At 35.5% G+C, this 27,441-nt stretch overlaps 1 protein-coding gene across 7 annotated transcripts in view; it reads right to left on the bottom strand.

Moving 5' to 3' along the window:
* Positions 1–852: 852 nt before the first annotated feature.
* QKI (QKI, KH domain containing RNA binding) overlaps positions 853–27,441 on the bottom strand; it is a 158,095-nt gene continuing 131,506 nt past the window's right edge. For 2 of the 7 annotated variants that reach the window (XM_069852201.1, XM_069852207.1), the window contains exons 5-8: positions 17,050–17,137; positions 14,480–14,776; positions 11,758–11,832; positions 853–7,309 (exon numbers count right to left, since the gene is read on the bottom strand). In XM_069852201.1, coding sequence (XP_069708302.1) covers positions 7,293–7,309; positions 11,758–11,832; positions 14,480–14,776; positions 17,050–17,137 — 477 coding nt within the window. In that variant the 3' untranslated portion in view covers positions 853–7,292. Of the gene's footprint in view, positions 7,310–9,590; positions 12,604–14,479; positions 14,777–17,049; positions 17,138–27,441 lie in introns of those variants that run through there. The other 5 variants (XR_011337003.1, XM_069852202.1, XM_069852203.1 and 2 more) reach the window with 5 other exon arrangements.

The following is a 27,441-nucleotide window of genomic DNA, read 5'->3' as shown; positions in this document are numbered from 1 at the left end:
TGTACATAATACAGTGAGACTCAAAAATAGCATTCTCCATAAACATCCCAAAATACTGCTGGTAGAACAGTAGTAAAGTCTATCAATAAAAATTTTCTAGTCATTAAATTCCACAAGCAACTTTAATTTGTAGACTGATAAACGCAACTCCTAGCACAAATATGATCATAAATAGTGTATTACTGACTTGGTGTAAGAGATAAGGAAGATCATGACAATCCTGTTTTCTAGGATTCTGGATGGAAGAAGGAAGGGGTTTGCACAATGCAGCCTTGAAGAGTGCAGGACAGGAATGCAGCAAACCAATTTTTTTATTTAAGCAGTGTAAAGTAGAAGGACTTTTTAGCAAAGAATACCTCGGTATTGTCTTAAACTACAATGAGGTATCATCACAAAAATATCAATAAAAACATCAAAACACCATAATAATCTACTTCTCCCAAGTGTTTCTTACTAGTTCGTTCTAGGCTTGGTGGCAGATTTGTTATGTTCATTTTCTATAGTTACTAGATCCTCCCCCCCAACATGTTAGCTTTATTAAAGTAGTACTCCTCTTCCTTATTTGGTCTAAACAAACTGTAGCTGTGATGCTTACAGAAGTACAGTAACGTCAAAATTACTCGGTTATCTTTAAGAAATTTATAGAATCGGCACATCCACAAATCTACATTCAAAATGTGTATTGCGTGTTTATGGTATATAGTGCATACTCATTTCATTTACATTTACAAGCAACAACAGTATATGCAATAAGAAACTTCTATGCAGAAAATACCCTGGTAATCAGATGACCATAACAATTTAAGGCTCTTCAAAAATTAAGTTCTTTCATAACACTGCTGAAAGCATCAATGAAGAGTGAAAAATGTACATTCTTTATTCTGCTGTTTAGATACAGAATAAAATTTCACTTTTCAGAAAATAAAACTCTAGCTACAGCTTTGAGAGCTGTCGGTTTGCTTTTGAGGATAAAGTACATGCACTTTTTCCAGTTATTTTATTGCACATAATGTACAGTCATAAATGATGTTTTATTTACATGTGTTTTGGCAATGTCCATGCTTGTTTTTCCCCTCAGAATACATTATTTTGCACAAACAAAACCTTAAATGTTTCACACAAAATGCTATAATACAAGTCAAAGCATATATGTATATATGTTACTTTGTTGTTGCTGTTTTTTCCAAATAATTCTTCTAAGAATTTCAGATCTCATTAATCTTTGCCTTGGGAGTCAGATTCCTCCCCGTTAGTCCGTTTTCAAAGACGGACATTGGAACTGCTGGCATTAAGAAACTAGCTCTGTAACCTGCTGTCACCAACACCCACCTCCTATGCAGAACTATACCACCTGCAATTAGTGGACAGGCACATAGAAGGAAGAGCACTGTACTTTTGTTAACCAGTTTGATTCAACATTGATTACCATGTGCTAATTTTATGGTTCATGTGTTATTTGGACAGTGTTTTAGAAAAATATATCAAATATATTAAAAACAAAATAGAATTAACAATTACGTATTTGCAACCCTAAGTATGTGTTAATCATATTCCATTTTGTACAATGTGCTGTTTATGATGACTGCTGTTTTTACCCGGACACAAATAATTCAGTTTCATATATCCATCTTTCCCCCAAATCAAAGTAATTTCTTAATGGATGGCTCATACTTCAACATTTCCCTGCATTTTCAAGACAGAAAACTTTTCAGTGGTCCCCCTCAAAGATTACAATCTGGGAATAAACCATTCATTACATGCAGATTTTGGACACAGTTTTTAGAGATACATTCAAATAAAATATTCAGTACATACTGATGTTATGTGTTCATTAAAAACATTTGAAGGATGTCCTTGAAGACTCTTTATGAATTATATTCCAGATTGATAACACACAAAAAAGTACTCACAAATAAGCCAAGTTCACTTTTATGCAGTGAACAGTATTGCTCAGGTTTTACTTCAAAAAGGCTCTATGATGTTTGTTTACATTCTGACCCACCAAAAAAAAAAAATTACCCTAAGATAAATCCCACTTTATTAGATGGAACAGCAACTAACTGACTTGAACGTACATGTTTTCAATGTTAGGACAATTTAACCCCATAATAATAATAAATAAAAAGAACAAATGAACTTCAGTGATGTAGCAATAGCAAAGCTATCCTCAAATTCAGTTCTAAAAACATCTTGTTTCTTTCCTATAAGCAGGCAAAAGTACAAAATAGTTATTATCTTCAGACAGGTAAAATGAGAAACGCATTTAGAGGACAACAATATTTAGTATAAAATTCTGATTTCTGTCTTCCTTTTTTTGCTGTCCTTCAACTTTAAAGTACTTCAGAAGCTATTGCAACTTTCACTACTGCATATAATGAAGAATGAGATGAAAATGCACTGTGGACAAAGTATGACAGTAGCACATATCTAATAAAAATACAAAACAATAAAAATATTACAGAAAAGTAGTAGTTCTGGGAATATAAGTATTAGTCAATACAAAATACTAATCCTTTTTTCCCCATCTGAATAGCTTCACCTATGCTGCAGAGAGTACTTCACCAAGTGTAAATGTATGCCCCTGGTAAAATTCTTAAGGAATAGAAATTACCGGTTCTGAAATGACGCTTGTGCTATTATCCAGTCAAAAGGTCTTGATATTATCTATTGCAAATGTCTAAATTTTTTTTTTTTACCATCTGCCTGTGGCTGACTTTTAGGATAGCAACATATTCATCTGTTCAGTTAAAAAGATTTCTGTACAAGTGAAACTACTCTAAATGCATTGGTATTTCAGCTGTACGTACACATTTTCATAAAAAGAAAAAGCTACGTGCCATTAAAAAACTAACACACCTTGATCAGAGCTAGACAATTTTTCCTCCATAAAATAAAGATGCATTCTATTTTAATTATTACCAAAGCTGAGGGAACTTTTTAAACTTGAAGTTTTATATCATGTGGAATTCAAGTTACATAATTTGAAATATCATAAATTAAAGAAGGCATTTGAACAGCTGCACAGACTCCTCAACTGAATTTTTACTATCTACAGGGGGAAAAAAGGGTTTTCACAAAACTGTCGATATCTCAAGAACGATCTACACTGAGGATCTCCCTTGACATTAACTGTAATTAGTGTCCACTTAAGATTACAAATCCAGGAGGAACACCCCAGATATGTAAAGAAGCTTCAGACAACAGATGCTTTAAGAAAGAGAAATGCTTCTGTAAAAATATTTGCACAGATGTACATTCAAAACAGTATCTTCCCCATTTCTATTCCCTGCATTCATGTTGCTACAGTCATCCACAGGGATAAAGATAACATAAAGGCAGCCTTGGAATTTGAAATGGCTGTTGCTTCGTAATTTAGTGAAAGACGTATTTTTGTACTTTCTGCAGTCACTAGGAAATCATCCAGTTTCACCTTTGGCTTACAGAAATTGTACTCCCCTGAGCTAGGCAATAGTGATAGATTACAGCAGAAGTACAAAAAAACCCCGCCCCAGTTACTTAAAAATAGCACGGCATGGAGAAAACAAGGCACTTTTGGCAAGGAAACTCCCTCGATTTTGTGCTTCAATATACGGTAATTCTATATAGAAAGTATTTTGTGCTTAGAAACGTCACATGATGCAGCAGTGAATCAGGTGCCAAAACCAAGAAATCATAAATTCCTATAAGATTAACTGCAACCTCTGAATGGTTCAACAAAGAATCAAACTGGTTTCTGTACACCATCGTGATTTACCAATACACTGGCATCTTTGCTCTTTTGCTGTGAGCCGAGAATAATTATTTTAGAGAAAGAAAAAGAAAGTGTGGAATTAGTAATGCAGATGCTGAAAGGCAAGTGGCAAGACTCTACAAGAAGAATACCTCAAAAAATGCTACTTTGTTCCCATTTCTACTGGCACCTATTCCCCAAGGTAAAAGGCCAGAATGACCAAAGCCAACTTAATAGTAGTGTGCAGAATGTCAGCTGACAAACAACATAAAAACAAGTCACGTTGTGTTATCTGTGGTCACGTTCTTCAGGGTTAGTCCAGTAACTCAAGACTTTACATTCTTCTGTCTTTATTTGTTTATTTTAATTAAACATGTAATGGTTAATAAACAGACATAGTCCAGAGTTAGTAGGTTGGTATTATAACATTTATTAAAATAATGCTATGGGTTAATAGAAACAGCAAAGAACCAAAGAATTAAAATGCAAGCTATGTAAAAACCCAACTAAAACCCAAATATGTCTAATGTATTCATCCAGTAGCTAACTAAAAGCCCAAGAAAGACAACACTCCCAATATAATAAAGTACTGGAAAACAATTGGCAATTTTTCAGTTATCAAAATTGTGGGTTTTGCATTTTGTATCCTTTTTTTCTCAATCAGGAAAAAAATTCTTTTGAATGTTATATAACATACATATAAAACAAGATAGAAAAATACATTATAAACTTGTAACAATGGCTGTAAATACATTATCTTACATGTTTCTCATAGGCAATAGGTTGGTTATGGTACATACATAGCATGAAACTACTAAGATAATAAAGAATAGACAAATACATGTCATCTGTACGGTTACATACAAGCGACACTCCCATCTACCCACTCTAAAAAAATTACATAATACTGTCAGAAAGAAGTCTTAAAACTACTTATTTTAATAAAGAAAGTCATTAAAGAATGATAATACTGAGAACCAAGGCATTCAGAGATTTCAAAAGTCATGCTTTTTTAAGTTGATCCAAAATTTTGTCAACTAAGTCTTCAGAATTTTGTTCAGAGCAAACATTACTTTCACATGTCACACATCTATTTCATACGCTCCCCCTCCCCCCCTAGTAAAAGACCTTTGATAAACATCTAAAATGTCCAGGTTTTATCATAGCTGAGATGAAACTGGATCAAATACTGGTATTATTTTAGCAAATCTCTCTTCAAATGTTCGAGTGTCGCAAGTTTATTCAACCAACCAACCAAAATAAAATCAAAATGGCACAGCATATACTGTAAGTAAAATCAACACAACTGTATGTGTAACAGGAAGACAAAGCCAGTGGCACAATAAACAGAAAGCTAGCTGAATACAAAAAGATGAATGTCTATTGCATAGTAAATAAACTGATAATTATTTCCAGGTGAGACAAGATGTTAGATGAGTTCACCATGCAGGTGCTTAAAAATGTAAGCCCTCTTAGCTTACTATTGACCTTTCATATGGAAGCTGTGAAGATTTGCAGGAGGAGAGTAAGTTGACAAGAGGGGAATAAGGTTATCACCTGATATTTGCCAAGTTCAGTACTGAGCCCCACGCAAAGTAATGCTTAACGTTTTCAGAATTAAATACTGTGCATTCAACAGCTTCAGCTCTTGCAATTGCCCAGCTATAGGAATCTCATATGGAAATAAAAGTCTAAAAATAAACTAAGACTGGACTTGAAACAATTAGCTGATGCCCCGCTCCTGCTTATCTTATGAAGAAAAGCCAGCAGGCAGATCTAACAAGAGTAAAAGAAGAGCTGAAAAATAAATAACTTGCATGCTGTTTGCCACTGCAGGAGTTACTTGTAAAAACTGGGGACACGCTCAGACTATAACTGAAAACTATCTAAGCACTTTCAATCTCATTATCCACAGAACATCAGTTTTCTGGGTGATGCTGAAGCCTACTATATTTGATGCATATTTATTCCAACCAAAATCAAGAAAACTCCTCTCCATCCCTGAACAAAAATGACATACTTCCAGCTCTACAAACATTTGTCAGCTAATAGTCTCATTTAGTATGAGACAGTCTGTATCAAAGAACCCTTTGGTTTAACATTGCATGAGTACGGCATTTGCTGTGATTTAAAAAGTAGAGTGGCTGAAATAATGACGGGCTGGTTTGACAAAAACTTAGCAAATATTTTATGTAGTGAGATTTTGGCAAAGTCACATCACACTAGTATGGCAAAAATCAGGTAATTAATATGGTCAACTCATCATTTGTCTTTCCTCACAGCTTCTTTCACATACTGGGCGACTGAGTGGCATGCAGTAACTTGTCTGAGGGAGAAGCTGATTATACAAGACATTTGACTAAATGACCATGAAGAAAATAAGGCACTTCCTTTTCTTTAGACTTATTCCAATACTTAAAAAATAAAAAAGAAAGACTAAAAGGCTCTTTTGGTCTTTTGTTTCTTGACAACCACCAGAAAAAATCATTTAATGAAATAAAGGGTTTCTTTGTTCTTTTTTTCTTTTTTTATAACACTTGAAAGTATAAAATGCTACATTTCCAAAAATATATTTTTTTTCTGCACCAGCACCCTTGTATAGTAAAAGTATCTACTTTTTTGTTCATCTTGTTTCAATGCACTACACTTTATCTACAATTTCATTACATGTATACAGCAAATAGGCAAGCATGGCTTTTACATCCTTAATGAATTTTTTTTCTATACAGGGAGGTTTAAAAAAAATATTTGAACAGTTTGCCCAGTAATGTGACACATAATGCATGTACCTTGTTCTCATGTGATCTTCCGAGGAGATTAAAATATGGTTAAAATAATTTAAACTCAGATTTTGCTTTAATAGTGTTGCTGTTTTGTTGTCTGCATATCGATGTAGTTCTGAAAAGTCATCGTAATCTGCATTTCATGGCACACTTTCCTTTAAAACATCCAATTTGGCAGGCAATAGAAAAAAGGCTGCAACATCTGCCCTTTGAGGGCACTGGTAGTGATTAAACAGTGTATCAAATTTTGAATACTTTTTGGAATCCCTTCCCCAGTGACATCCCTGACCAAAGGTTCATGCATGATGCATCATCACACAGTACATTCAGAGAGAGCTTTGACTACTTTTTTTTTCTTTTTTTAAATTTTTTTTTTTGAGAAGAAAAATATTCCTAGAAGTCTCTCACAGTAACTGCCTCTGTCATTGGGTAGTTAAGGGACATCTGTCTCCATCTCATGTGAGGCCTCCTTACCGTTCGCTTGGGGCAGGACACTAGAGGATGATCAGTGCGGAGGGATGAGTTGGACCTTATTGCTTTACTACTATTCAGTGCAGGTTCTAGAACCACTTTCACCCAAACAGGAGAACAACAAAAAGCGGAGTTGGAGGACAACAATTTCTTTGTCTGTTTTGTTAGATGGTAAGACGAACGGACAAGTGCCCCAGCTCGCTGCACTGAAGACAGGCAAGCAAAGGCGTTTACCAGTTAACTGATCAGCAGGCAGGCATGGTCAGGTCATCATTGGGTGAAGAGTTCAGAGGTCAGAAGGTCATAGGTTAGTTGCCGGTGGCGGCTGGGTGGTTAGAAACAAAAAAAAAAACAAAACAAAAAAAAGAAAGAAAAGATAGAGAAGAGATTAGTTCCAGCTAGTGACAGCTTAATGACAACATGAAAACTAATCACAACTAATAAAAAAAACAAGCATGTTTAATTCTGACATACTGATTGACACCATCTACAGAATGCAATAAAATCATGACAGCCCTCCATCATGATTTGGACACGTGAAGGAGAAGCCCGCTCCCACAAAACCGGTTAACAGGAGAAATAGAGATAAAATACAACTAACGACTAATGGTTAGTAGCAGTCGATGAAGGAAACTGGAAAACAAAAAACGATGAACAGTTTTGGAACTGGGTAGAAGATTTCTGGAACAACAGTCAGTGCACAGCATCAGTATCTGACTGCTATTAAGCATTAGTACCTCCCCAGGTGCAAGCATTGAAGCAACTATTAATGATGAATGTGATTATTAATAACTGGTTGTTAAAAGAATGGAGTCATCTAAGGAATTCTGGACTTAAGAGAAACAATTTGGTTCAACAAACTATGGGCCAAACAAAAGGTTTTTGTTCAATAAATTTTTTATTGCCTTTCATTTATTCTATTTACAAACAACATGGAATTTCTTGGCCTCATGATACAAAGCAATACTAAACTGTAGTCTAGCAACATAGGCATCATCGTGGGAACCAGGAAAACGCTCAGCCTGCTACTTTAGCCAGCATTTTCCTGCTCAAAATACTATTTTACACATATAGGACACTTATAAAATGCACTTGCATGTAAACAGTGTAAAAGTCCTGCCATTTTAAAGTCTATACTTAAAAAGCTCTAAGTACATCAAAAAATAGAGAAAATATCTAATTGATACTAATAAGGCATTTTAAAACTACAAACAGCTCTCTTTATTCATTTTCAAAGCTAATACTCTGCAAATACAATAAAATCTGACATTTCATATACATTCCTGCTTTATATTTTTATATTTTAAAAGAAGCCACCTGTAAATACTATTTTCTTTTGCAAAAAAAAAAAACAAAACAAAACCAGAAAACAAAACCAAAAACAAAACAGAAATAATAACCCAAAACCAAAACAAAAAATAAAACCACAAACAAATTACAGTAAAACATAAAAAAGTTCTCAAGTGGAAACTTATCATTCCCAATGTTCTTGAACTGTTCCTTCTTTTATCATTCTCTCACATTCTCCTTCACCAAACTTGGTCCACTTAACAGTAGTATGATTTTTCTTTTTAAGACTCATTCAACAGCTTAATTATAGCTAATAAATTCTGAGGTTGATAAAGTTTTTGTACTGTTGCCATTTTGACTAAGGCAGAGGAGATGAAAGTGAGAAAGGTATTCAGTGCAAAGTCAGATTTGTGCCGTTACACAAAATGAAGTCCAGTAGCTGTAATACTCACAGATTTAGCAATCTTTCTTGTGGGTTGTTTTAATTTCACGTAATAACAATGGCCTATCATTTCAGGTACAGTTCATAAGACTATAAAAAATTACTACTGTAACATAAATGAGACCCCATGCTCCCTGAATTTTCTAAGAATCGTGCTATGTGGGATGATTAAATTAAAACTGCTGTCTCAAAAATAAGAAAAAAAATAAATATTTTATGTGGCACAATCTCACCACTTTACAGGTATACTAGAAACAGATTCTTAAAGCATTTTGATATTGATTACAATTTTGATTAAATGGTATTAAAATTTGTATATAAATATGTGACAGTTTGGACAAAACATTCAAGAAAATCCTCAGCATTAATATTTCTTGTGGATTTTATATCAAAGCAAGCTACCTTTTAAAAATACCAGTACACCTGTGATACATCCTCTGCCAAGTCTCTGGCCTTCTACAGTACACACAGGTTTGTCAACTGTGCAACACCATTTACAGTTTATTACAATTAAATCAGTCAGTCTCTCTGTTATATGCATCAAATTCAATTTTGTATTATTTATAAACTGGGGTTTTATTCAGAGTTAAAATGAGCTATATTTTTCAACCCTTCACCAATTCTAAATGCTTAGTTGTAAAACATTTACACATTTGGGGATCCTTGCTTTAAATGCAGTGCTTATCTCTAAAAAAAACCCAAAAATAACTATGCAAAGAACAAAAACCTACTTAAAAAGTGAATGCAGTAGTACTACAAAGTCATCTGAAAGTTGATTTAGAATTTAAAAAAAAACAACAAACTTTAGACCCAATGAATGTGAATATAGATTTAGTGACATTTAACTACAGCAACAAAAGTTTCTGCATTGAAAAAAAAAGTATTTCGGTTTGCTGACATTGCTTTTCATGGCTATATAGAAGTATATAGGTGACAGAACAACCAAATAAGTGCATATTGCTAATGCTGTATTTTAATTCCACAACATAATTTTAGCACATTAAAAGAAACTATTCTATTGTTGAAAAAAGTTCTCTTCAAAACCTTCTGTGAAACTGTTAAATGTGTACAGTGATAATCCAGGATTTCAAATTCAAAATAAAATGAAGTACAGTTGTAAAATTAACTGTCTAAGTTTGTTAAAACACCCTGGGATTATTTGGGTAAGATTTTAAAATAACGTTCTACTGAAACATCATCATGGTTTTCATGCTAAAAGAGACGTATGCATGACTTATTCCACAGGAGATAAGTCGTGTATCTATTTATCTGCTTAAGACAGAGGCCTTCCAATATTCCTGCATTATCTGAAAATGACTATTTTAAAAGGTGAAATGATACCAATAATTCATTCCAATTACTCATAAGTGACCCAGCTGAAACAGCTAGGCCCTTCACAAAATGAATAACTATAATGATGAACTTAAACTATGCATTGGTATTCTCCCCACCTCCCTGTGCTTTATCAACGTATTTACTAGTTGGCAAATATCTAATTAAATAAACAGGTAGTCTCACCAGTAACCTGAAACTACCCTTGCAGATCATGGGCTACGACCTTATTCTGATTATACCCTGTTGCCCACTGAAGAGTTCTCAAGAAACGAGAACAAGCCAGTGGGCTGTAAATAGTGTGCAGTGATATAAAAAGCAACCTTCTAGAAAACTCAAGTAGTGTCATCTTGTCAGCTTTACACTTCCCGTAAAGCATAAGATCATATGAAAGCTAGAAATGTTACATAAATATAGCACATATCCAGGAGGGCCCTTTTTACTGTATTGAAAGAAATCTGTATTGCTTCTTATGGTTAATTTATGGAAAGTTGTGAGAAGTGAAGTGTAGTCAATGTTAGGAGATGTCAGATCTGTCACCCGAATTTGGCTTTTGAATACTACAGTATCATTGCAGCCTGCACAACAGTGATTTTGATAAGACCAGAATAATAATACTTGGCACGTAATGCTTTGCATCCTCAAAGCCCTGTACAAAACAAGAACCCCCCACAACACCCCTGTGAGGTAGGGAAGTATTATTATCCTTCTTTTACAGATGGGAAAACATACATAGAAAGATTAAATGACTTGCCGAAACCCACAGTGAGTCAGCAGCAGGGTTGGGGTAAGAATGCAGCCCACACACTGCTTCCTAGCCAATGTCAATAAACCGAAAATATCGCTTTTCTCAATAAGCTTAAATACTTCATTCAGGGGTCCAAAGGCATTACACTTGAGGAACAGGAGAAAAATGAAGATTTACTTTCCATTCAAGGGTTAAAGAGAGATGCCCAAATATTGGATGTCATCTCACCAACAGGACTTCAACAAGTTGCTTCTCCTTCAGGTTACACATTTTAGCAGCAAAAGGCAAATACCAAGAAACAGATTTTGGAAAAAAAAACCTAAAACACCCTCCCTTCCCCTACCCTTAGTAATTCAAACTCAAACAACTTTTGAAATATTATCTTCACAGCCCTTACCTTTCTGAATTCAGTCAGGTATCTGAGAACATGCATCCTCCTCACAATATACAGTACAGTGGCTCAAAAGTTTATTGGAAAAAAAGGAACCTAAATCTTCAGATTTCTCCAGACACAGACAGGAGGCATTTATTCCTTTACTTCTTTCTCATTAAGCAACCATCCATTCATTTTATTTTTGCAACACCAATCTGATATCTCCACACCAATTAAAAGAACAAATTGGGAGGCAGAGAGGGGAAACATGACCAAATTAATTATTGCAGCACTGAATTCAGCATTCTCTGATGCAGATTGATCTTTAAAAAGTTTTTAAATGGGAAACAGTTATAGCATTTATATTAAATATATCACAAAGTTTACATATTTAATTGAGTTGGGAGATCAAAGTTTACAAAATGCTTTTAAACCAGCAAGCATTCCAGAAACTTTATAACATTAACTATTCAGATTTTTGAGAAAAATGGGTCAAAATAGGGTATTTGGTTAACCAGCTGTGGTGTTGCAAATCTCATGTACACTCAAAGCACTTCTTACAAACAAGAACTGCAGAACTAAACTAACCTCGGTCTGCGGTCACAATCCTTTGGTAAGGATGGACACGCATATCGTGCCTTCGAACTTTAGTAGCCACCGCACCTAGTTAAATTGCAATTACCAAGACAAAGTTAGAAAACATTCAAAGAAAACATTAACAGCAGGTTTATCAAAAAGGATTTAAATGATCATTAACTACAAAAGTTCATTTTAAGAAAAGCAACAAGTTAAGGCACAGTAGTTTCAAATCTTAATCTTAAAAAGAAGTTTATCTGTGCAGATTAATATTGCATTTATTTTAAACATCCTGGCCTTAACCTGTTTAATCCATTCATTTACAATCCCAAAATTACAGTATTTCATGAAATCTATTAGACCCAAGCACATTTAAGCTTTACTAGTCACATATTCACTGAAGTGCCTTTCTTGCAGCAGGACTATTTTAAATAATGCCATCTTTTAATACTGACAATTATTTGCTAACCTTAAGATCACTTCCAGTTCTACCACAAAAAAAAAGTTTTAAAGCAATTCTTCAAGCCTACAGAATGTGATTTTTAACTTTAAGTCAGTAAGTATGAACTGCAATGAATTAGGTGATTAGTAAAGCAAACACTATATAGAACACTTAGCAGTCAGTATACTACTATACACTCATAAATTACAGCTACGGTGTAATAATAGGAGCTAATCCAAATTAATAGCACTATTTTATTTTAAATCTATGTGCAAAAAAGTGCAAGTAAGTCACTGACTGCTAGGCCAAGCTTTTTTCAAGGCTGCTGAAACTAAGCATTTGTTAAAATTCAGATCTGATGAAGGATCAGTTAAGACCGTTCTTGAATTCTTAGCCTTTCGTTGGGAAAGCCATACCTGAAGATAAAAGGAAGGGAATTAAAAGTTAGTCACCAACTAAATTTTGATTCCAGCACCAATATCCCCCAAAATACTATTAGGGATGCATTTCTCTGCCATTTTTAACAGAACTACTTTAAGGTATCTTAAAGGTCCACCACAAAAATGGACAAAATTTAGCATACTATTAATGAGAAGAGTGTATTACAAAATAAAACTCAACTAAAGTAACTTACTTAATTCAATTTACCCTAAACAATTGCTCGGATAATAAAGATATTACAACTTATTGATTCTATGCTACCTAAGTGAGAAAGTGGTCTTTCTTTGGTTTGGTTCGTTTTTTTCATCCTGCCTTTTCCTTTTTCAAATGAAATTATGTGGTGAGATCTGTTTTGGGCAAAACACCTGTGCTCTCACAGCTAAGCCCAAAAGTATTCAATGGTTTCAGACACAATTTTAGAGGTAATTTTCCCTCTTCTCTCTTTATAGAAAATTCTATGAGACAAAGTTCTCTGCATTGTATTAAATTGTTACTATGGAACGATGTATTTCTTTATTTGCTCTTAACTGAATTCAGGAGAGGGGTTTGACTCTAACCAGCAACTAACAGCTACTGTGACAATGCCTGTAACTGACTCTACTCCAGGACGCATTGCAAGTGGACCCGCAGATTGGAGTGGAGGAGCAAGGGAGAATATTTAAATGTTTGTGGGAAATTAATAAATGACAACATTATCATATGATCACTGAATTTCGGCTATGGAGTAACAGACAACCATAAGCTGCTCAAAGAGAGATCTACTGCATACTTCTGTCCTATTAAAATTTTTATTATTGATTCAGTAGTCCTGAAAGGCAGAAGTCTGAAATACATTTTCTTTTTGACTGTACAAGATATAAGGTGGGAACATGCACACATAACAAATATTTGTCAGGTAGGTGAAACACTGATTTTTTTCAATACTTTCAACGAAATATTTACTTTGAACCTTACTGTCCAGTGTTCATCAGAGAAGTTTAGAATTTGTGCAAATCAATAACTGCCACTGAACAATCTAAGATCAAAGTCCTACAAAATCAACACTATGCAGCACCAAGGTCATATCCACTTCAGAAAAAATGGAAGAGAAAGGATTATTTAGATTCTGTAGGGGGTAAGGAAGAAACTATTGGAACTGCTTGTTCCATATTGACCAGTTAACTGAATTGTCGCTGCTGCTTTATCATTCTTGCCTTCAGAGAGTAAGTCAATGGTCTGAAATATTAGGAATGATGGACATTTCAATCCAATGTATATAAAAGAAGCCATCAATAAAGTTGCTATTTGTATCATCCTTTGCTCACAACTTAGTTTGCTTTATACTCATTCACTGAAATTATTTTCTGCTTACAAAATGATTTATAGCCTCGTGACACCGAGATTTATCAGCTCTGTACTAAATAAAGAAGCAAAACCTCCAACAAACTGAGAAAGATCCTTCCGTTCTCTCCAGTTTTGCTACTAAAAAGGTATATCAAAATAGTAAACTCTCTTCCAAAGTTTACTGAAAATTAATTTATGTTAAAGAAGCACAAACAAACCTGGTATTTATGGGAGCCCAAATGACATATAATAGATGCCAACTTTAATTCAGTTTTTTTTCTTGCTTATGTATCCATCATCTAGTCTCATACAAACATTTTATTCTCAGTAATCTTATTAATATACTAAACATACGTTTAGTAATGTAAAACGTTTGAGATGTTTAAATTACACCATTTGAGCAGTTTTGATAACTGAGATAAGATTGCTGCTTCAAATTTTTTTTCTGAGCCCCACAACCTCTACCTTGCAAATATCATAAAAACATAAGCAATGTACTCTCCAGTCATCCATGTACAAAAATCTTACCTAATACACCACTAGGTTCAATAGGATACTCAAGGATTGACGTAGCTGGTGCCAGCGTGTAGGGGTATTCATATGGTGTGTAAATTAAACCAGCTTCGGGTCCAGGTGGAACTATTGCAGCGGTGGGATGAGGAGTTCCGTTTGGCATGACAGCGGTTTGTATTTGTCTGATCAAAGGCATTATGGTAGGGCCAGCTGGCGTAGGAGTACGCAGGGCAGCTGGTGGGAGAACAGGCGCAGGCCCAGTAATAATCCTTGGAGCCTGGGCTGTTGCTGCAAGAGAAAAGGCAAGGGCTGCTACAGTAAGCAAAGAAATTCAGAAGAAAGTATGGAGATAGCAGTACAAAACATGGAAAGAAAGGGGAAAAGTAGGAAAGAAGAAAAATAAAAGGAAATCATTAGTACATGCGCTGATCACACAGTGCCAAAGCACACCATTCAAATGCAAACAGCTTTCCATTTTCCAGTGTGATTAAGTATGAACATGCAAAATAAAAAAGCCATTGTAAAACAGTGAGGTAGATTTCTCAAACAGGTTGCACAGCACAAAAGCTCAATTTAAACCACATTTCTTCATTTATGCTATCAAGACTGCATGAGACTGAGATGCATGCAGGTGATACAAGGAAAATATTGTCATAATCAAATAGAGCACAAAAATTTAGTGCAACTATAGAGTCCACAGATACTCAGTTATGCAGAGCTGTCATATGAGTCTATAGTTTTTATACAGCTTAATCCAGTTTCCAGGATCAGTGAACTCAAAGATGACCTAGAAACACAATGCATCTTCTCTCCTACTCTAGCATGAATAAAATAGACTCAAAAGTTATTTCTGTATTAAAGCCCTCAAAATAAAAAACTTCCTTTGTATTCAAAATTCACTATGACCTCATTTAGGTTAAAGAAAACAGGTGCTTTATTTTAATTTTGTTTTAAGCAGCATTAGTACATTTCATTAACTGTTACTTGAAGCCTGTTGGCACACGAGATGAGCAACTTCTTAAACACATCAGCTGGTAACAGTCAGTTGTAAAGGGTTATAATTTAGAGATTTCTATGTGCTATTGCTGATCTACTGATTTAATTAAGTTACAGGTGGCGTGAAAAGAGAAATACGGCCGTTTATCAGATTTGAGATTGTTGCAGCTTTTAAATTATTTTTGCTTTTTAAACAAAAGCGTTCAGAATGGATGAATAAGTTTTTTAAAAAAAAAAATCCCTCAAACATTTTAATTTCCTTTCTTAAATGGAAATAAACCAGTGCGGCTTCTACACTTTCAAGTTTTCAATAAACTCAAACACAAACAGTGAAGCCCTCTAACTATCAAAAAGTGAACATTTGTGTGGAAATCTCTAGGCCAAAACTAAAAAAAAAAATTCACTTTCATTGATACAATAGACCAATGGGAATAGACTAGACAAAGAAATCACTCAAATTAATATAAAGGTTTTTATGCAACATTTTGCATTAAGTTAATCAGAATGCTATTTTACTCACATTTACAGTAATTTAGAGACTAAAATATATTTAAAACTGATCTAAGCTTTAAATATCACAGTGTTCATTACAGCTGAAAGATTTACCACCACCATTGTGAGTGGTAAAAGCCCTTGCTCATGTGTCTTTTCAAACCAGAAAAATTACACTGGTGTAAGCACTCTCAAATTGACCTAACTGCATTCCAACCTTTAAACATATTCAACACTGAAATGGTGACTGTGTGGAGAAACAAATTTGCAAATATCAGTAGGCCCTTAGTGAAAAGACTGATTTAACAGTGCTAACATTTGACATCTCTGTCACAGCTACAGCAAAAATTTACTTTGGAACACTATCAGCAACTATGTTGCTGAGATTTTCAACTAGAGAAAATCATTTGTATTACATATAATAGGTATATGCTTTCACTAGTAGGTGTATGTAATTAATTTTCAAGTACAAACCTGTGCATACCATGCATTTGCAAAAGCATTCTCACACAAATGTAATGGAAGAAATCGTAAAAATGGCTCATTACATCACTGATCCCTGTGAACTCAGCTGTGAAATCAGTTGATGAATTGTTGGAAAAAACACAACACTGGGGGACACATGCAAGCAAGATGAAAGGAAGGCATATAATACAGAAAAATGTATTCACAGTATCCTGAACATCTGCAATATTTTCAAATTAAATCTCCAAAAATAAAATTGAAAAGGAGCATATTGCCCTTTACATGTATTAAGGAAAAAATTATTCTACAACAGAAAAATCTGGTTTAAGAGCCGAATTTTTTTAACTACATATTTGTAAATATTTCAACCCAGGCATACTGTTTAAAAACAAAAAGGGGGGTGCAGAGGGGGTGACAGAAAACCAAACAAAAAAACCCAAAAAACAAACCCAAACTGACATAACTTATCTCCAGGAGATTGTTTGCAACAGTGACCTACTGTTTTGTTGGGTTTTTACTGCCTTTGGTTCTCCAACATAGTTGGTACTACACATTTGCCAAAAAGTAGCTTTAGGAAACAAAACCTGCAAACATTACTATGGTATTGACCCTTGCACTTATGACATGCTTACGTGATTTGATGTTGGCATCTCTGTAGGTGCCATTCAGAATTGCAAGCTCCATCAGCTGCATCTTTTTAAGGCTGTCCTCTCCTTCTGCCTGAATGTGAAAAGATGGGAAGAAAGTCAGGCTTATTAAGTCACTAGAACACAAGATCTAAGAAACCTAGAATAAAACGTCTTCAAGTTTTAATCAAGCAAAATACCTGCTTACCAGTAAACTTTGTAAGCTTTTCCTTACAATTAATTGCAAGAGTAGTGTTTGATAGAAATTTTTTAAGTTAAGTTTTTTCTGAATTTTTAGTAAACATTTCCACGTAGTGCTACAGAAATCTTAAAAAAAAAAAAAAAAGTATTATTGGGCTAGAGGAAAAATAAACATCACAAATTTCAATTTATTCTAACTTGCTCGAGCATAGTTGATACTGACTACTGGAGGGGTGAAGGGCCCAAACAAAATATAAACAACATACTTCTGGTAGCTTTCTAAACAGGACATCAACAAGTGCTGTAAGGCAGAGTCCATAATTCTGGCACATGTAAGTATATTCTGATTAGGCTATAACCACAATTTACATAGTATATGTTATTCTAGTTTTCATTTCAATATAAAGTACTTCCCTGAAGTTATCTATTCCATTGGTATCCCGCATCTTGCATAACTATTACTCAATATTCAGCCAAAAAGCTCACTTTTCCAGTTACTGACAAGAATATTTCTAATTGGTACAATTTTAGTTTTTAAATCCAGACATTTTCTGATCTGTCTTTCTAACATCTGTCATACTAACATTTGTTTGGTCTATATCCTGTCGACCAGAAAATAAGATTATGATATAGGAAGCCCAAGAGAGACGGTGAATATCTATCTTAATATTAAGTTTCCACTTTGCTTCTTGTAGTGAACGCCACTGCTGAAATTCTCCATCAGATGGAAAAGATGGCAGCTTCGGTGTCAGCTGCACTGCATTCTTCCTTTGCTAACCAAGATTTCTTATACTTTTAACTTCTCTTGCCTATTCACATGAAGTCTTCTAGATATCTGGAACCACATTTTCCAAGTTAATGGGAACCTGGATAAAAACATGTTGTGCCATTCACTCCGAAAATCGTTTAAGTCTGATTTCAGAGTTCACTTGTGTTAAACTACCACTCTTGCAGATGGTTTGAAGTAGGAATTCCAAGAGTGTGAGTCATTACAAAAAACCCCAGAATTAAAATCTACAAAGAAGAGCAATCACCACCACTATCACCAACAACAAACTCTCTTAAATATCTTTATGTCCATTACACCACTTCCCCGGGGTGAACATCATCTCAAATTAGTTAAGAGTTAATAGGATGCAGCATTCCAAATGTACAGGGAAATATTTTTTCAGGCTAGTTTGCAGCAATGTATTGTTAAAAATAAAGCTGTACTCCCAAACTATGGAGAAGTAATTTACTAAATTGCAAGACAGAAAAATTTTTTAAATTATATCTATGCAAGAATAGTAGTCAATGCTAGGTATGCTCAAGTGCCACCACCCCTTACACTGGAAATTTTAACACCTGATTTTTATCAACAACTTAACACTGCAAGAGGGTCAACACTAAATTACTTTCAGATGGCAGAAATGAAAGTCCTAACTGTATTACCGAGGACTTACACAAACACAAAGATTGCACACAGTAATAACTGATGTTGTTGTCAAACAGTCAAAATTTACCAAAAGTTAAATTTTTTTCTTTATGTATTACATACTGTGCAACAGACCAAGCTAACACTAACTCTAAGAAAGTAAATACACATCCAGTTACCATTTTAACTACAAATGAATTGTACTGTTAAGTACTGTACTATCCAGAAACCGCAAACTCCACAGTCATTAAAATCAGACCCTCTGGAATATAAAATATACTGATTATAGCATGCTTTATATGACATACTCAAAATATACTTACAATGTACTTATAATTTTTAAGAAACTATTATACCATTGCATCTTTGCTAGTAAATGGCCTAGATAATGATGATGCAATAAAAACATTTCCAAATCTATCTGCTTATGCAAAGCCCACAAATTCCTGTCATTCCAGATATACCTTAGCTAATTTATTTTAAGGTCCCTTCCAACCCAAACTATTCTATAATTCTATGATTTTACCAATAAAGATTTTTAACACATTGATTCCTCTTTTTTGCTCCCAACCTAATGGTTATACTTCATTATTGGGTTTTTGCTTGGGATCTTCTATTTAGTTGGAAGTGTGTAACAAAAAAACCCTCCTCACGATGTCAGCTGCAACTCCCATATACTTCCATTAACGCTACTAAAATTGCACACTTCCTCCAAATAAGGGTTCAGGTGATTGATCTGACACCATTAATGAGTCTCAGTTAATGCTGAATATCACATTCTGCTTGCTAGGCTAATTTTAGTAACTGTAATCCCAGATTTTGCACTACAGTGAATATTTCCCAAAAGTAACTATTTATAGGATAATAATTTTAAGACCAAAAACACTTCTTCCCTTCTGACATCCCCCAAAGAAGGAGCTATAACAACGTAAAAGCAATAAAAGACAAATTAATGATTCTTTCTTTGAATCTTTAACATTCCCCTAGAGGGAACTACGCTTCTTATGAGAAAGGATGGTGCAACTGCCTAGGCTTTACAAAGTATGTTTACAAAAATAATAATGGACTTCAGCATACAAAGCAGACCAAGTCCTTAGTTTTTATTGTTGAGATTTACTAAACTACTTCTCAGAAGCTGACAAACTTCTGTTCTTTTAAACAGACTCCAAAATACAGTTTAAAACTTTTCCTTAAAGGCTGTACCAGTGATAATTCACAGATGTAAGATGCAGACTTGCATTACTAGCCATTAACACTGTCTTTTAATTTCTGATACAATGTTTTTCAAAGCATTTATTAGATAGAGAAGAAAAAATCCAACTCAACAAAAATTTTAATGCTGACCACAAGGGCATCATTCTGACTCCTCCCTGAAGATGGCACTGTTTATTATACAATCCTGTCTCCTCAAGACATGGCTGCTTAGCCCTATTTGCACTACCCTTCTAGTACTGTTCAAAATCCTGCTACTCCCTCACACCATAAGCTTGAAACAGTCGCTTGCCACCTCTCTTCAACGTATAAGTCATAGAAATGGCCAGGAGCCTTTCAGATATGCTGTCACGTATCAAGCTCTCCACTTGAGCATCATTCATCAATAGTCAAAACCTCACATTTCCAAGAGCTGGGATAGAGCAATAGGCGAGTTTTTGCCTGTCCTATCCTCTCTCTTCCTTGCTGACAGATGATCAAATGAGGCACACCGATGCAATCTATCTTAGCTCCAGGCATTTCTGCAGGCACTCTCTGTTAAAGTAAAGAGAGGTTGCATCAGGGATACAAAGGCAATCTCTAAAGGGACAGTATATTACCTGTACAATAGCTACAACAAAGCTCAGTCATTTGTACCAAGAGGAAGCTACTTTGAGCAAACATCAATAAGGTCACTTAAAGCCAGATTTGCATTACTAAGTTAAAGCTCAAGTGACTCAAACCTCTCATCCTCTTGAATCTCCAGTGATTTCCTTGTATTTCTCATGTACAATATAACATGCAGATTAAGAAAATAAAACCCTTAAATGGTATCTTGAAACATAATTCAATAAATGTAAGCACTTGCAACTGCTCACTGAATACAAATACTGAAGAGATGCAAGCAGTAAATCCTAACAAAGCCAACTGTACACAGAAAACAGCAGTTACTGTTCTGTGAACACACAGTCAATACTCCTCAGAGTAGTGCAGCTCTACTTGTGTTAGCAATAAAAAGACCTGAAGGAGAGCAAATGACAGTGGCCACTATCATTCTAAGTAACTTGTTTTTTAATCTTTATCAGAGTAGGATTAAGAGTCACAAGGTCAAAATGCTAGTAACTATTACAAATGCCATGAAAACTCTGGGGAAACACTTCCCAAAATAAAACAATTTCAAATGAAATACACAACACTGACCATACTGATGCCCAATTAAACCCACAATCCTGTCTCCAAAATTGGGCAATACTGTTTTGGGGCGACAGGCAGGTTGAGAGAGGAAGAGGAATGCAGTTACGTAATAAACTGCTATCAGTAAGCTTGTTTCATATCATGAAGTAGGAGCTCAGATAATGCAATTTTTTGATGACTTTTCATTATCAACACCTAAGCTATACTTCAACTTCATACACCCCAAGATGCTCAGAGGATTTTTTAACTAATGCTTCCGAAATTATTATTAGGCACTTAAATGCCTCAGATTTTCATACACATACAGTGCACCCCTAAGAATATCAGTTTAACGTCTTATTTATACACAAAACACTCACACTAGATAGATTTGGTATCAGGGTAGAAGACACCCAGGCATACAGACTCCAAACGAAGAGTATTAACTGTGCTATGTCAATAAAGACTTCGGAAGATGACAACAATCTTCAGAGGTGACAGGCAGACTTAAGACTCTGTGTACAGTCAACTAGTAGAGAAGGAAAGAAAGATACTATCTTAAAAGAAAAGAAGGATCAAGTAGTAATGTTCAGTACAGAGCAGAGATCCATGAACTAGCATCAAATGGAGCCAGTCAGTGGCCATACTCCCCGCCGTGCTACTGCCGGATCCAAACTGACATGCAAGCCTGTCCCCCCAGGCTCGTGGAAAGAATGACCAAGCAGCCTCAGCAACATAAGAGCACCAAACAGAAGCTTTTACCTTTCTAAACACCTCAGCAACCTCTTTTGTGCAGACTACGTGACTGCCTGCCCCACAAGACCTCTGTTAAAACAGCAATACTCAGCAGCATTTTGGCACCTTCCCTGCCACCCTTGAAGACACTTCTTCCAGCTACTACATTCTGCCCAAGTCCATATACTGTTCTCCACATTTACTTCAGTCAGAGAATTATACCAACAACATGTTGTGTTTTTTAGTATGCAGGTAAGGCATTAATTAATTTTACACACACTCCAAACAGACAGGTAAAGAACATTACAGTTATTGAGGAACACTATACTAAAGAGCAAGAATAGATACTTAAAACTCTTCCTCAAACAGGAAGGTAATTTACAATTGCAACTCACAACAAACAACTTTTTTTTACAACCACATCTCCAGAAAGATTTTAAACTGCGTATCTTTATAGTATAAGCCGCCTACTATTTATTAATTCAGTAAGAATACTGGTAAAACACAACAGCACCACTGAAATATTTTACTGTGAGCCATTGCACCCTTCTTACAGATTATGCACTGCCACACATCACATCAACCCCACCCACCCTGGTCTGTCACCCTGCTTTCCTACAGTCCCCAGCTGCTATACAACTGCACAGCTGCACTTTGGAGGCTTGCACTGTGACACTTGCTGCACTCCCTGGGCTCTAGAATGCTTTTATCTCCCTGACAAAGAAAAATGTTCCACTGCAATTCACTTGTAGATCAGTAAGTATTCCTAACATACCATGTACCACTCAAACAGTCCTTATACATGAATGTCTCCATTCAGGGACAAGAACCTTCCATTCATAATTTATAAAAAAAACCCCTCACAAACAATAGACTACAAATTCCTAAACGTACACATATTAAATCAAAACCAGATCTCAGACAGCAATATATTGTAAAATATATTATAAAATACTATAGGCTAAATAAAACACATTGGAATTCTTGCAGCTAAGGTATATGCACTTAAGATCTATTCTGAGTTTGGAAGGGGTTTTTTTTCAGTTGTTAAAACACTGAAGTTATCTATGGCAATAAAATCCTAGGCAAGATGACAGGCAACCACATGTAAAGCAAAAAGAAAAGAGCTTTTAAAAAGAAACTCGATGTGAGCACCTACACTATTAATCAATTACCTACTACAAGACATCAGATTTCATTTTCGTAAAGGCTTTTACTCCTGGTAAGCTACACTATAACTCAGTGTTAAAGAAAACATCCCATCAGCTCTTCCCCTCAAAACATTTCACAGACTCACAAGTTTCCCCTGCCCAGAATGTACTTAGACTTTCTCTTTCTTGATTACATATTTCTGATGGTGATGAAGCAGAAAGCCTATAACATAGGTTTTTTTCATGCTGAAGAGAATTTGCCAAGGAGTTCTTTTCTGGCATAATTTGGCAGCTATTCTTATATCAGAGAAAATGCTTCCAAATATTTTTGAGACAACATAAAATAAATCTCTACTTTAAAACCAGCCATACTACTTAGAGCCCCTGCACACCATCAACAATACTGTGGCATTGAATAGGTTGCAAGTTCTAGCTCAGTTACTTCTCTATTTCCTTTTCAATGCTGACACACACTGCTATGTCTATGTGGACAGGCAAAGATAAATTAGCATCATTATTTCTTCTGGGCAACAGAGTCTGCTTATCTTCTTCAAAGCAAGCTCTCAGTTCAAACGATATGCAAAGAACACTGTGCTGTTTCACTTGACAAATTCATTGGTCATAATGTTAAAGATACACTAGGGGGAAGAGGCAGCATATCTTTTCACACTGCTCATCATGTTATCTGACATATCCTTGTTCAATCATGATACTTGGCACACCAGTAATATTTTTGAGAGTCCTTATACCCTCCCTCCCCCACCTCCCTGTTTCTGCAAGAAGAAAATACAGATAAGGTACAGAAAATCAGCACGAAGCACATTTTATAAGCCAGACTGAAATACAGCATTAGAGCAACTTACAGGTTTGCCTCACCATATACCCTCTTGGTACTAGTAGTTAATTTATTGGAGGAAGATCACCAGCAGGATTCTGCTTGACATTAATGGATTTTTAAATCTGCCCCAACATTTAAATATGAGCCTATCATATCCTTCCTAAAGAAATCACAGGGTTTTGGGCTTTAAAGACATAAGGTCCCTTGGGTCAGTTACACTAAAAACTCAACAATACTTAATTCCAGAATTTGCTCTTTGTTTAGCCTTTTTTTCCCTCTTTTTGAATTATCATTCCCCTTTCCCTGACACCTCAACTTTTTAAAGTTGTTAATAAAATCAGTGACAAGAATCTTTATACAGCATATAAAACTTCTGCAGTTCATAAAGGTCCAGAACAGGAATGCATCTTTCAGGACATATATACACCCCAAAATCTTAAAAGAAAATAAACACTTATACACAAGTTTCTAAAATGTTTTCAGAAAGACACATTTTTGTGTATTTCATTACAGTTGTATTTGTTAGCAAAAATAAAAGCCACACATTTGTGTTATGAGTCAAGTGAAATAGCTAGCTATATAATACAATTTGAAGCATTACATCTATTTTAAGCAATGTGCAGGCCCAGTTAAAAATGTCCAGAGCTAAACACTTTACTGTTGATATTTCTAATTTGGTAATGCCAGGCACTCAAAATTCCTCCTCGCTGCTTAGTTTAATTGTGAAAGCAGGACTTAAACATAAGCACGCTGAATGACATACTACCAGACAAGCCTCTGGCACAAATTTCCCACATACAACTCTACCAGCAACATCCTGAGTACCAGGAACATCCTAGGAATCTGAACACAGCAGAAATCAAACACCCTAGGAATCTGAACACAGCAGAAATCAAACACAACCTATATTGTACAGGTCTTTATTTCATCTGTAGCCTTTCAAATAGGCTGAATAATGCCAAAATATTTAGAGACAGTGTTGACACATGCCACTTATATCAGGAAAAGTGCTTTAGCCCCTCCCAAGTTTTAAGTAACTCATATTAATAGCTTCACCAACTTATGCTACACAACTAACTACTTGAAGAGGTAATAAGGGCTAATTAAAATAAACTCAAACAAAAATTGAAAACTTGAATGTTCAGGCTTATCCAATTGTAAAGCGTTATTATTCAGGGAGCAGTGGCCTTCCAACAGCTTAAGACTGTCACATTCACTGCTGCAGTCACAATTTCAACAAGAATCAGACAGCTAAATGCAATTAAAAGAATTTCCTGCATTTCACATGTTCCCTTTTGTAAAATATTTTCATAAATTGTTCTATTTTAAAAAAAACCAGAAAGTGTAACAGCACAGTTTTGTTCACACTTTTTCTACAAAGACAAAATCCCCAAGGAGGAGTCATTTAATGACTGTTTAATTTAGAATTCTGTATAAAGCTATGATCTAGACAAACAACTCTTTCAATGTAAGATGCCCCAAAACTGAACTGACCTAAGATTGGTATTTCCAGTCCAACTGGGGAAACACAACACTGAAGTTTAAAAGGACCTATGCACTCTATATATACTTCCAGTAATACTCAACAGCTGCGAAAACCTAAGTACTAAAAGGTCACAGTTACTTCCAGCTGCTTACCAGTATACAAACAACTCATAGCTCTGTTGAGCACGTATCTTACATGCATTTTACTGGTACACTAATACAAAAGTTACTGTTTAAAGAACTCAAGTTAACTTCTCTATAAACACCATAGATGCTTCTACTGTTCTTGAACTCTCAAAGCTGATGAAGTCCAGAAGGAAAGGGTGGTAGTATTCCAAGTGGTTAGTCTCCTTGCTTGTACAGCTGGCTAAAACACACTTTCACAGAGCTTAATAACACAGAAGTAAAAAAATGAATTGTGTGCACTCTCTCGAGGGGACAAATATGTCAATTGTATGACCTTCCGTTTGAAGGCTCAAGCTGCTCAAGGCAGTGTGTTGCTAGGGAGGCAGCTTTCTTTGCTATTTATTGAGCTTTCTTTTCAGCTTTTAGAGACCAGTCAATGCATATTTTCCTGAGAGAAATATGGAGGCTGGCACAAAGGGCTTTTGAGGAGCATCTCTTCCCCAGGGAGCTGCACCACTGGGCCCACCTGACCAAGTAACCACATCCCCTTCTTCACAAACAGAGCTGTAACCCGTGGCTACCTCTCAGGCAAGTAACCCTTCCTGCCCGAAGAATCAAAGCTGAGACACTCTTGCTTCTGAAAGCTCCTATTAGGAATGTGTGCTGCCAAGGAGCAGCCCTTTGTTTGTGCTGTGGGCTATCAGGTAAGAGCATTAGCTGTTAAAGCACTCATTTGATGACAGACAAAAGACAACTTGGACTCCTAACCAGCCCTGAACACTTATTTGTGCCATCACATGAGAGTAGAGGGAAGCCATGAAAGTTTCTTCCGTCACTTTGCATCATTTTTTTATTTCTACATAAGTTCAGCATTAAATATAATTTTAAAAGCCTTAAGGCAAAGACTCATGTATTTAGCAAAAAACTTTTAATATTTACAACAATTATAGAAAATACACATGCAAGAGACTTTCATTTTGTTACCAATTACTTTAATCTTAGCAACTTTGGTTAAAAAGGATTAGTGGACTCTGTAAATAATCAAAAAATCACACAACATACTTCAGTTTCTTTTAATTACTCCAGAATAGCAGAAGTAATAATTTGACTTTTTTTTCAAATGCAGTCAGTTAACATATAGTCCCAGCATAATCAGCCAGATTATTTCAAACATATGCAAGTCATTTTAATTGTTCATTATAGTTCTTGTGGAACTTGGAGCTGTAGTAAGACCCATTGGTTGTGCTGAAGGAATAACAGCTGCTTGTTTCAAGATATTAACTTCTTTGCCTTTGGGAATTTATCACATACTTAAAGGTCAGTATTTAACAGCCAGATTTTGACAAATAAGAACCACCTATTTTCATAATGTACTAACACAAAAAAGGTTTCTTAAGATATCCAATTTTGTATGTGGAATTTTATTTTGCTGCATGTTTTAAGGGCAGATCAATCTTAGAACAAGGAGACATTAACAGTAACAATACTACAGTTGTGAAAGTATTACTAGCACTTTTAACCCCCGCCCCCCTTACAGTCTGAAAAAAAAGGTTACACAATTACCATGAAAATACCTTTCCTTTATTACATAGAATAGTTAGGGTTGGAAGGGATCTTAAAGATCATCTAGTTCCAACCCCTCTGACAAAGGCAGGGACATCCCACTAGATCAGATTGCCCAAGACCCCATCCAACCCGGCCTTGAACACCTCCAGGGATGGGGCAAACACAACTTCCCCAGGCAACCTCTTTCAGTGGGTTACCACTCTCATGGTGAAGAAATTCTTCCTAATGCCTAGCTTAAATCTGCCCTTCTTCAGCTTACATCTGTTCCCCCTTATCCTACAACCACAAGCTTTTATGAATAGTCCCTCTCCAGCTTTCTTGTAGGCTCCTTTCAGGTACTAGAAGGTCGCTATAAGATCTCCTTGGAGACTCCTCCAGGCTGAACAAGTCCAGCTCTCTCATAGGGAAGGTGCTCCAGCCCTTCGATCATCTTTGTAGCCCTCCTCTGGACCTGTTCCAATAGCTCCATATCCTTCTTATGTTGAGGATTCCAGAACTGGACTCAATACTCCAGATGA

The sequence above is a fragment of the Phaenicophaeus curvirostris genome, chromosome 2 (assembly GCF_032191515.1).
Source record: "Phaenicophaeus curvirostris isolate KB17595 chromosome 2, BPBGC_Pcur_1.0, whole genome shotgun sequence".
Lineage (NCBI taxonomy): Eukaryota > Metazoa > Chordata > Aves > Cuculiformes > Cuculidae > Phaenicophaeus > Phaenicophaeus curvirostris.
The sequence above is the reverse complement of the archived record's forward strand: the minus strand, read 5'-3'. Positions and strand labels throughout refer to the sequence as shown.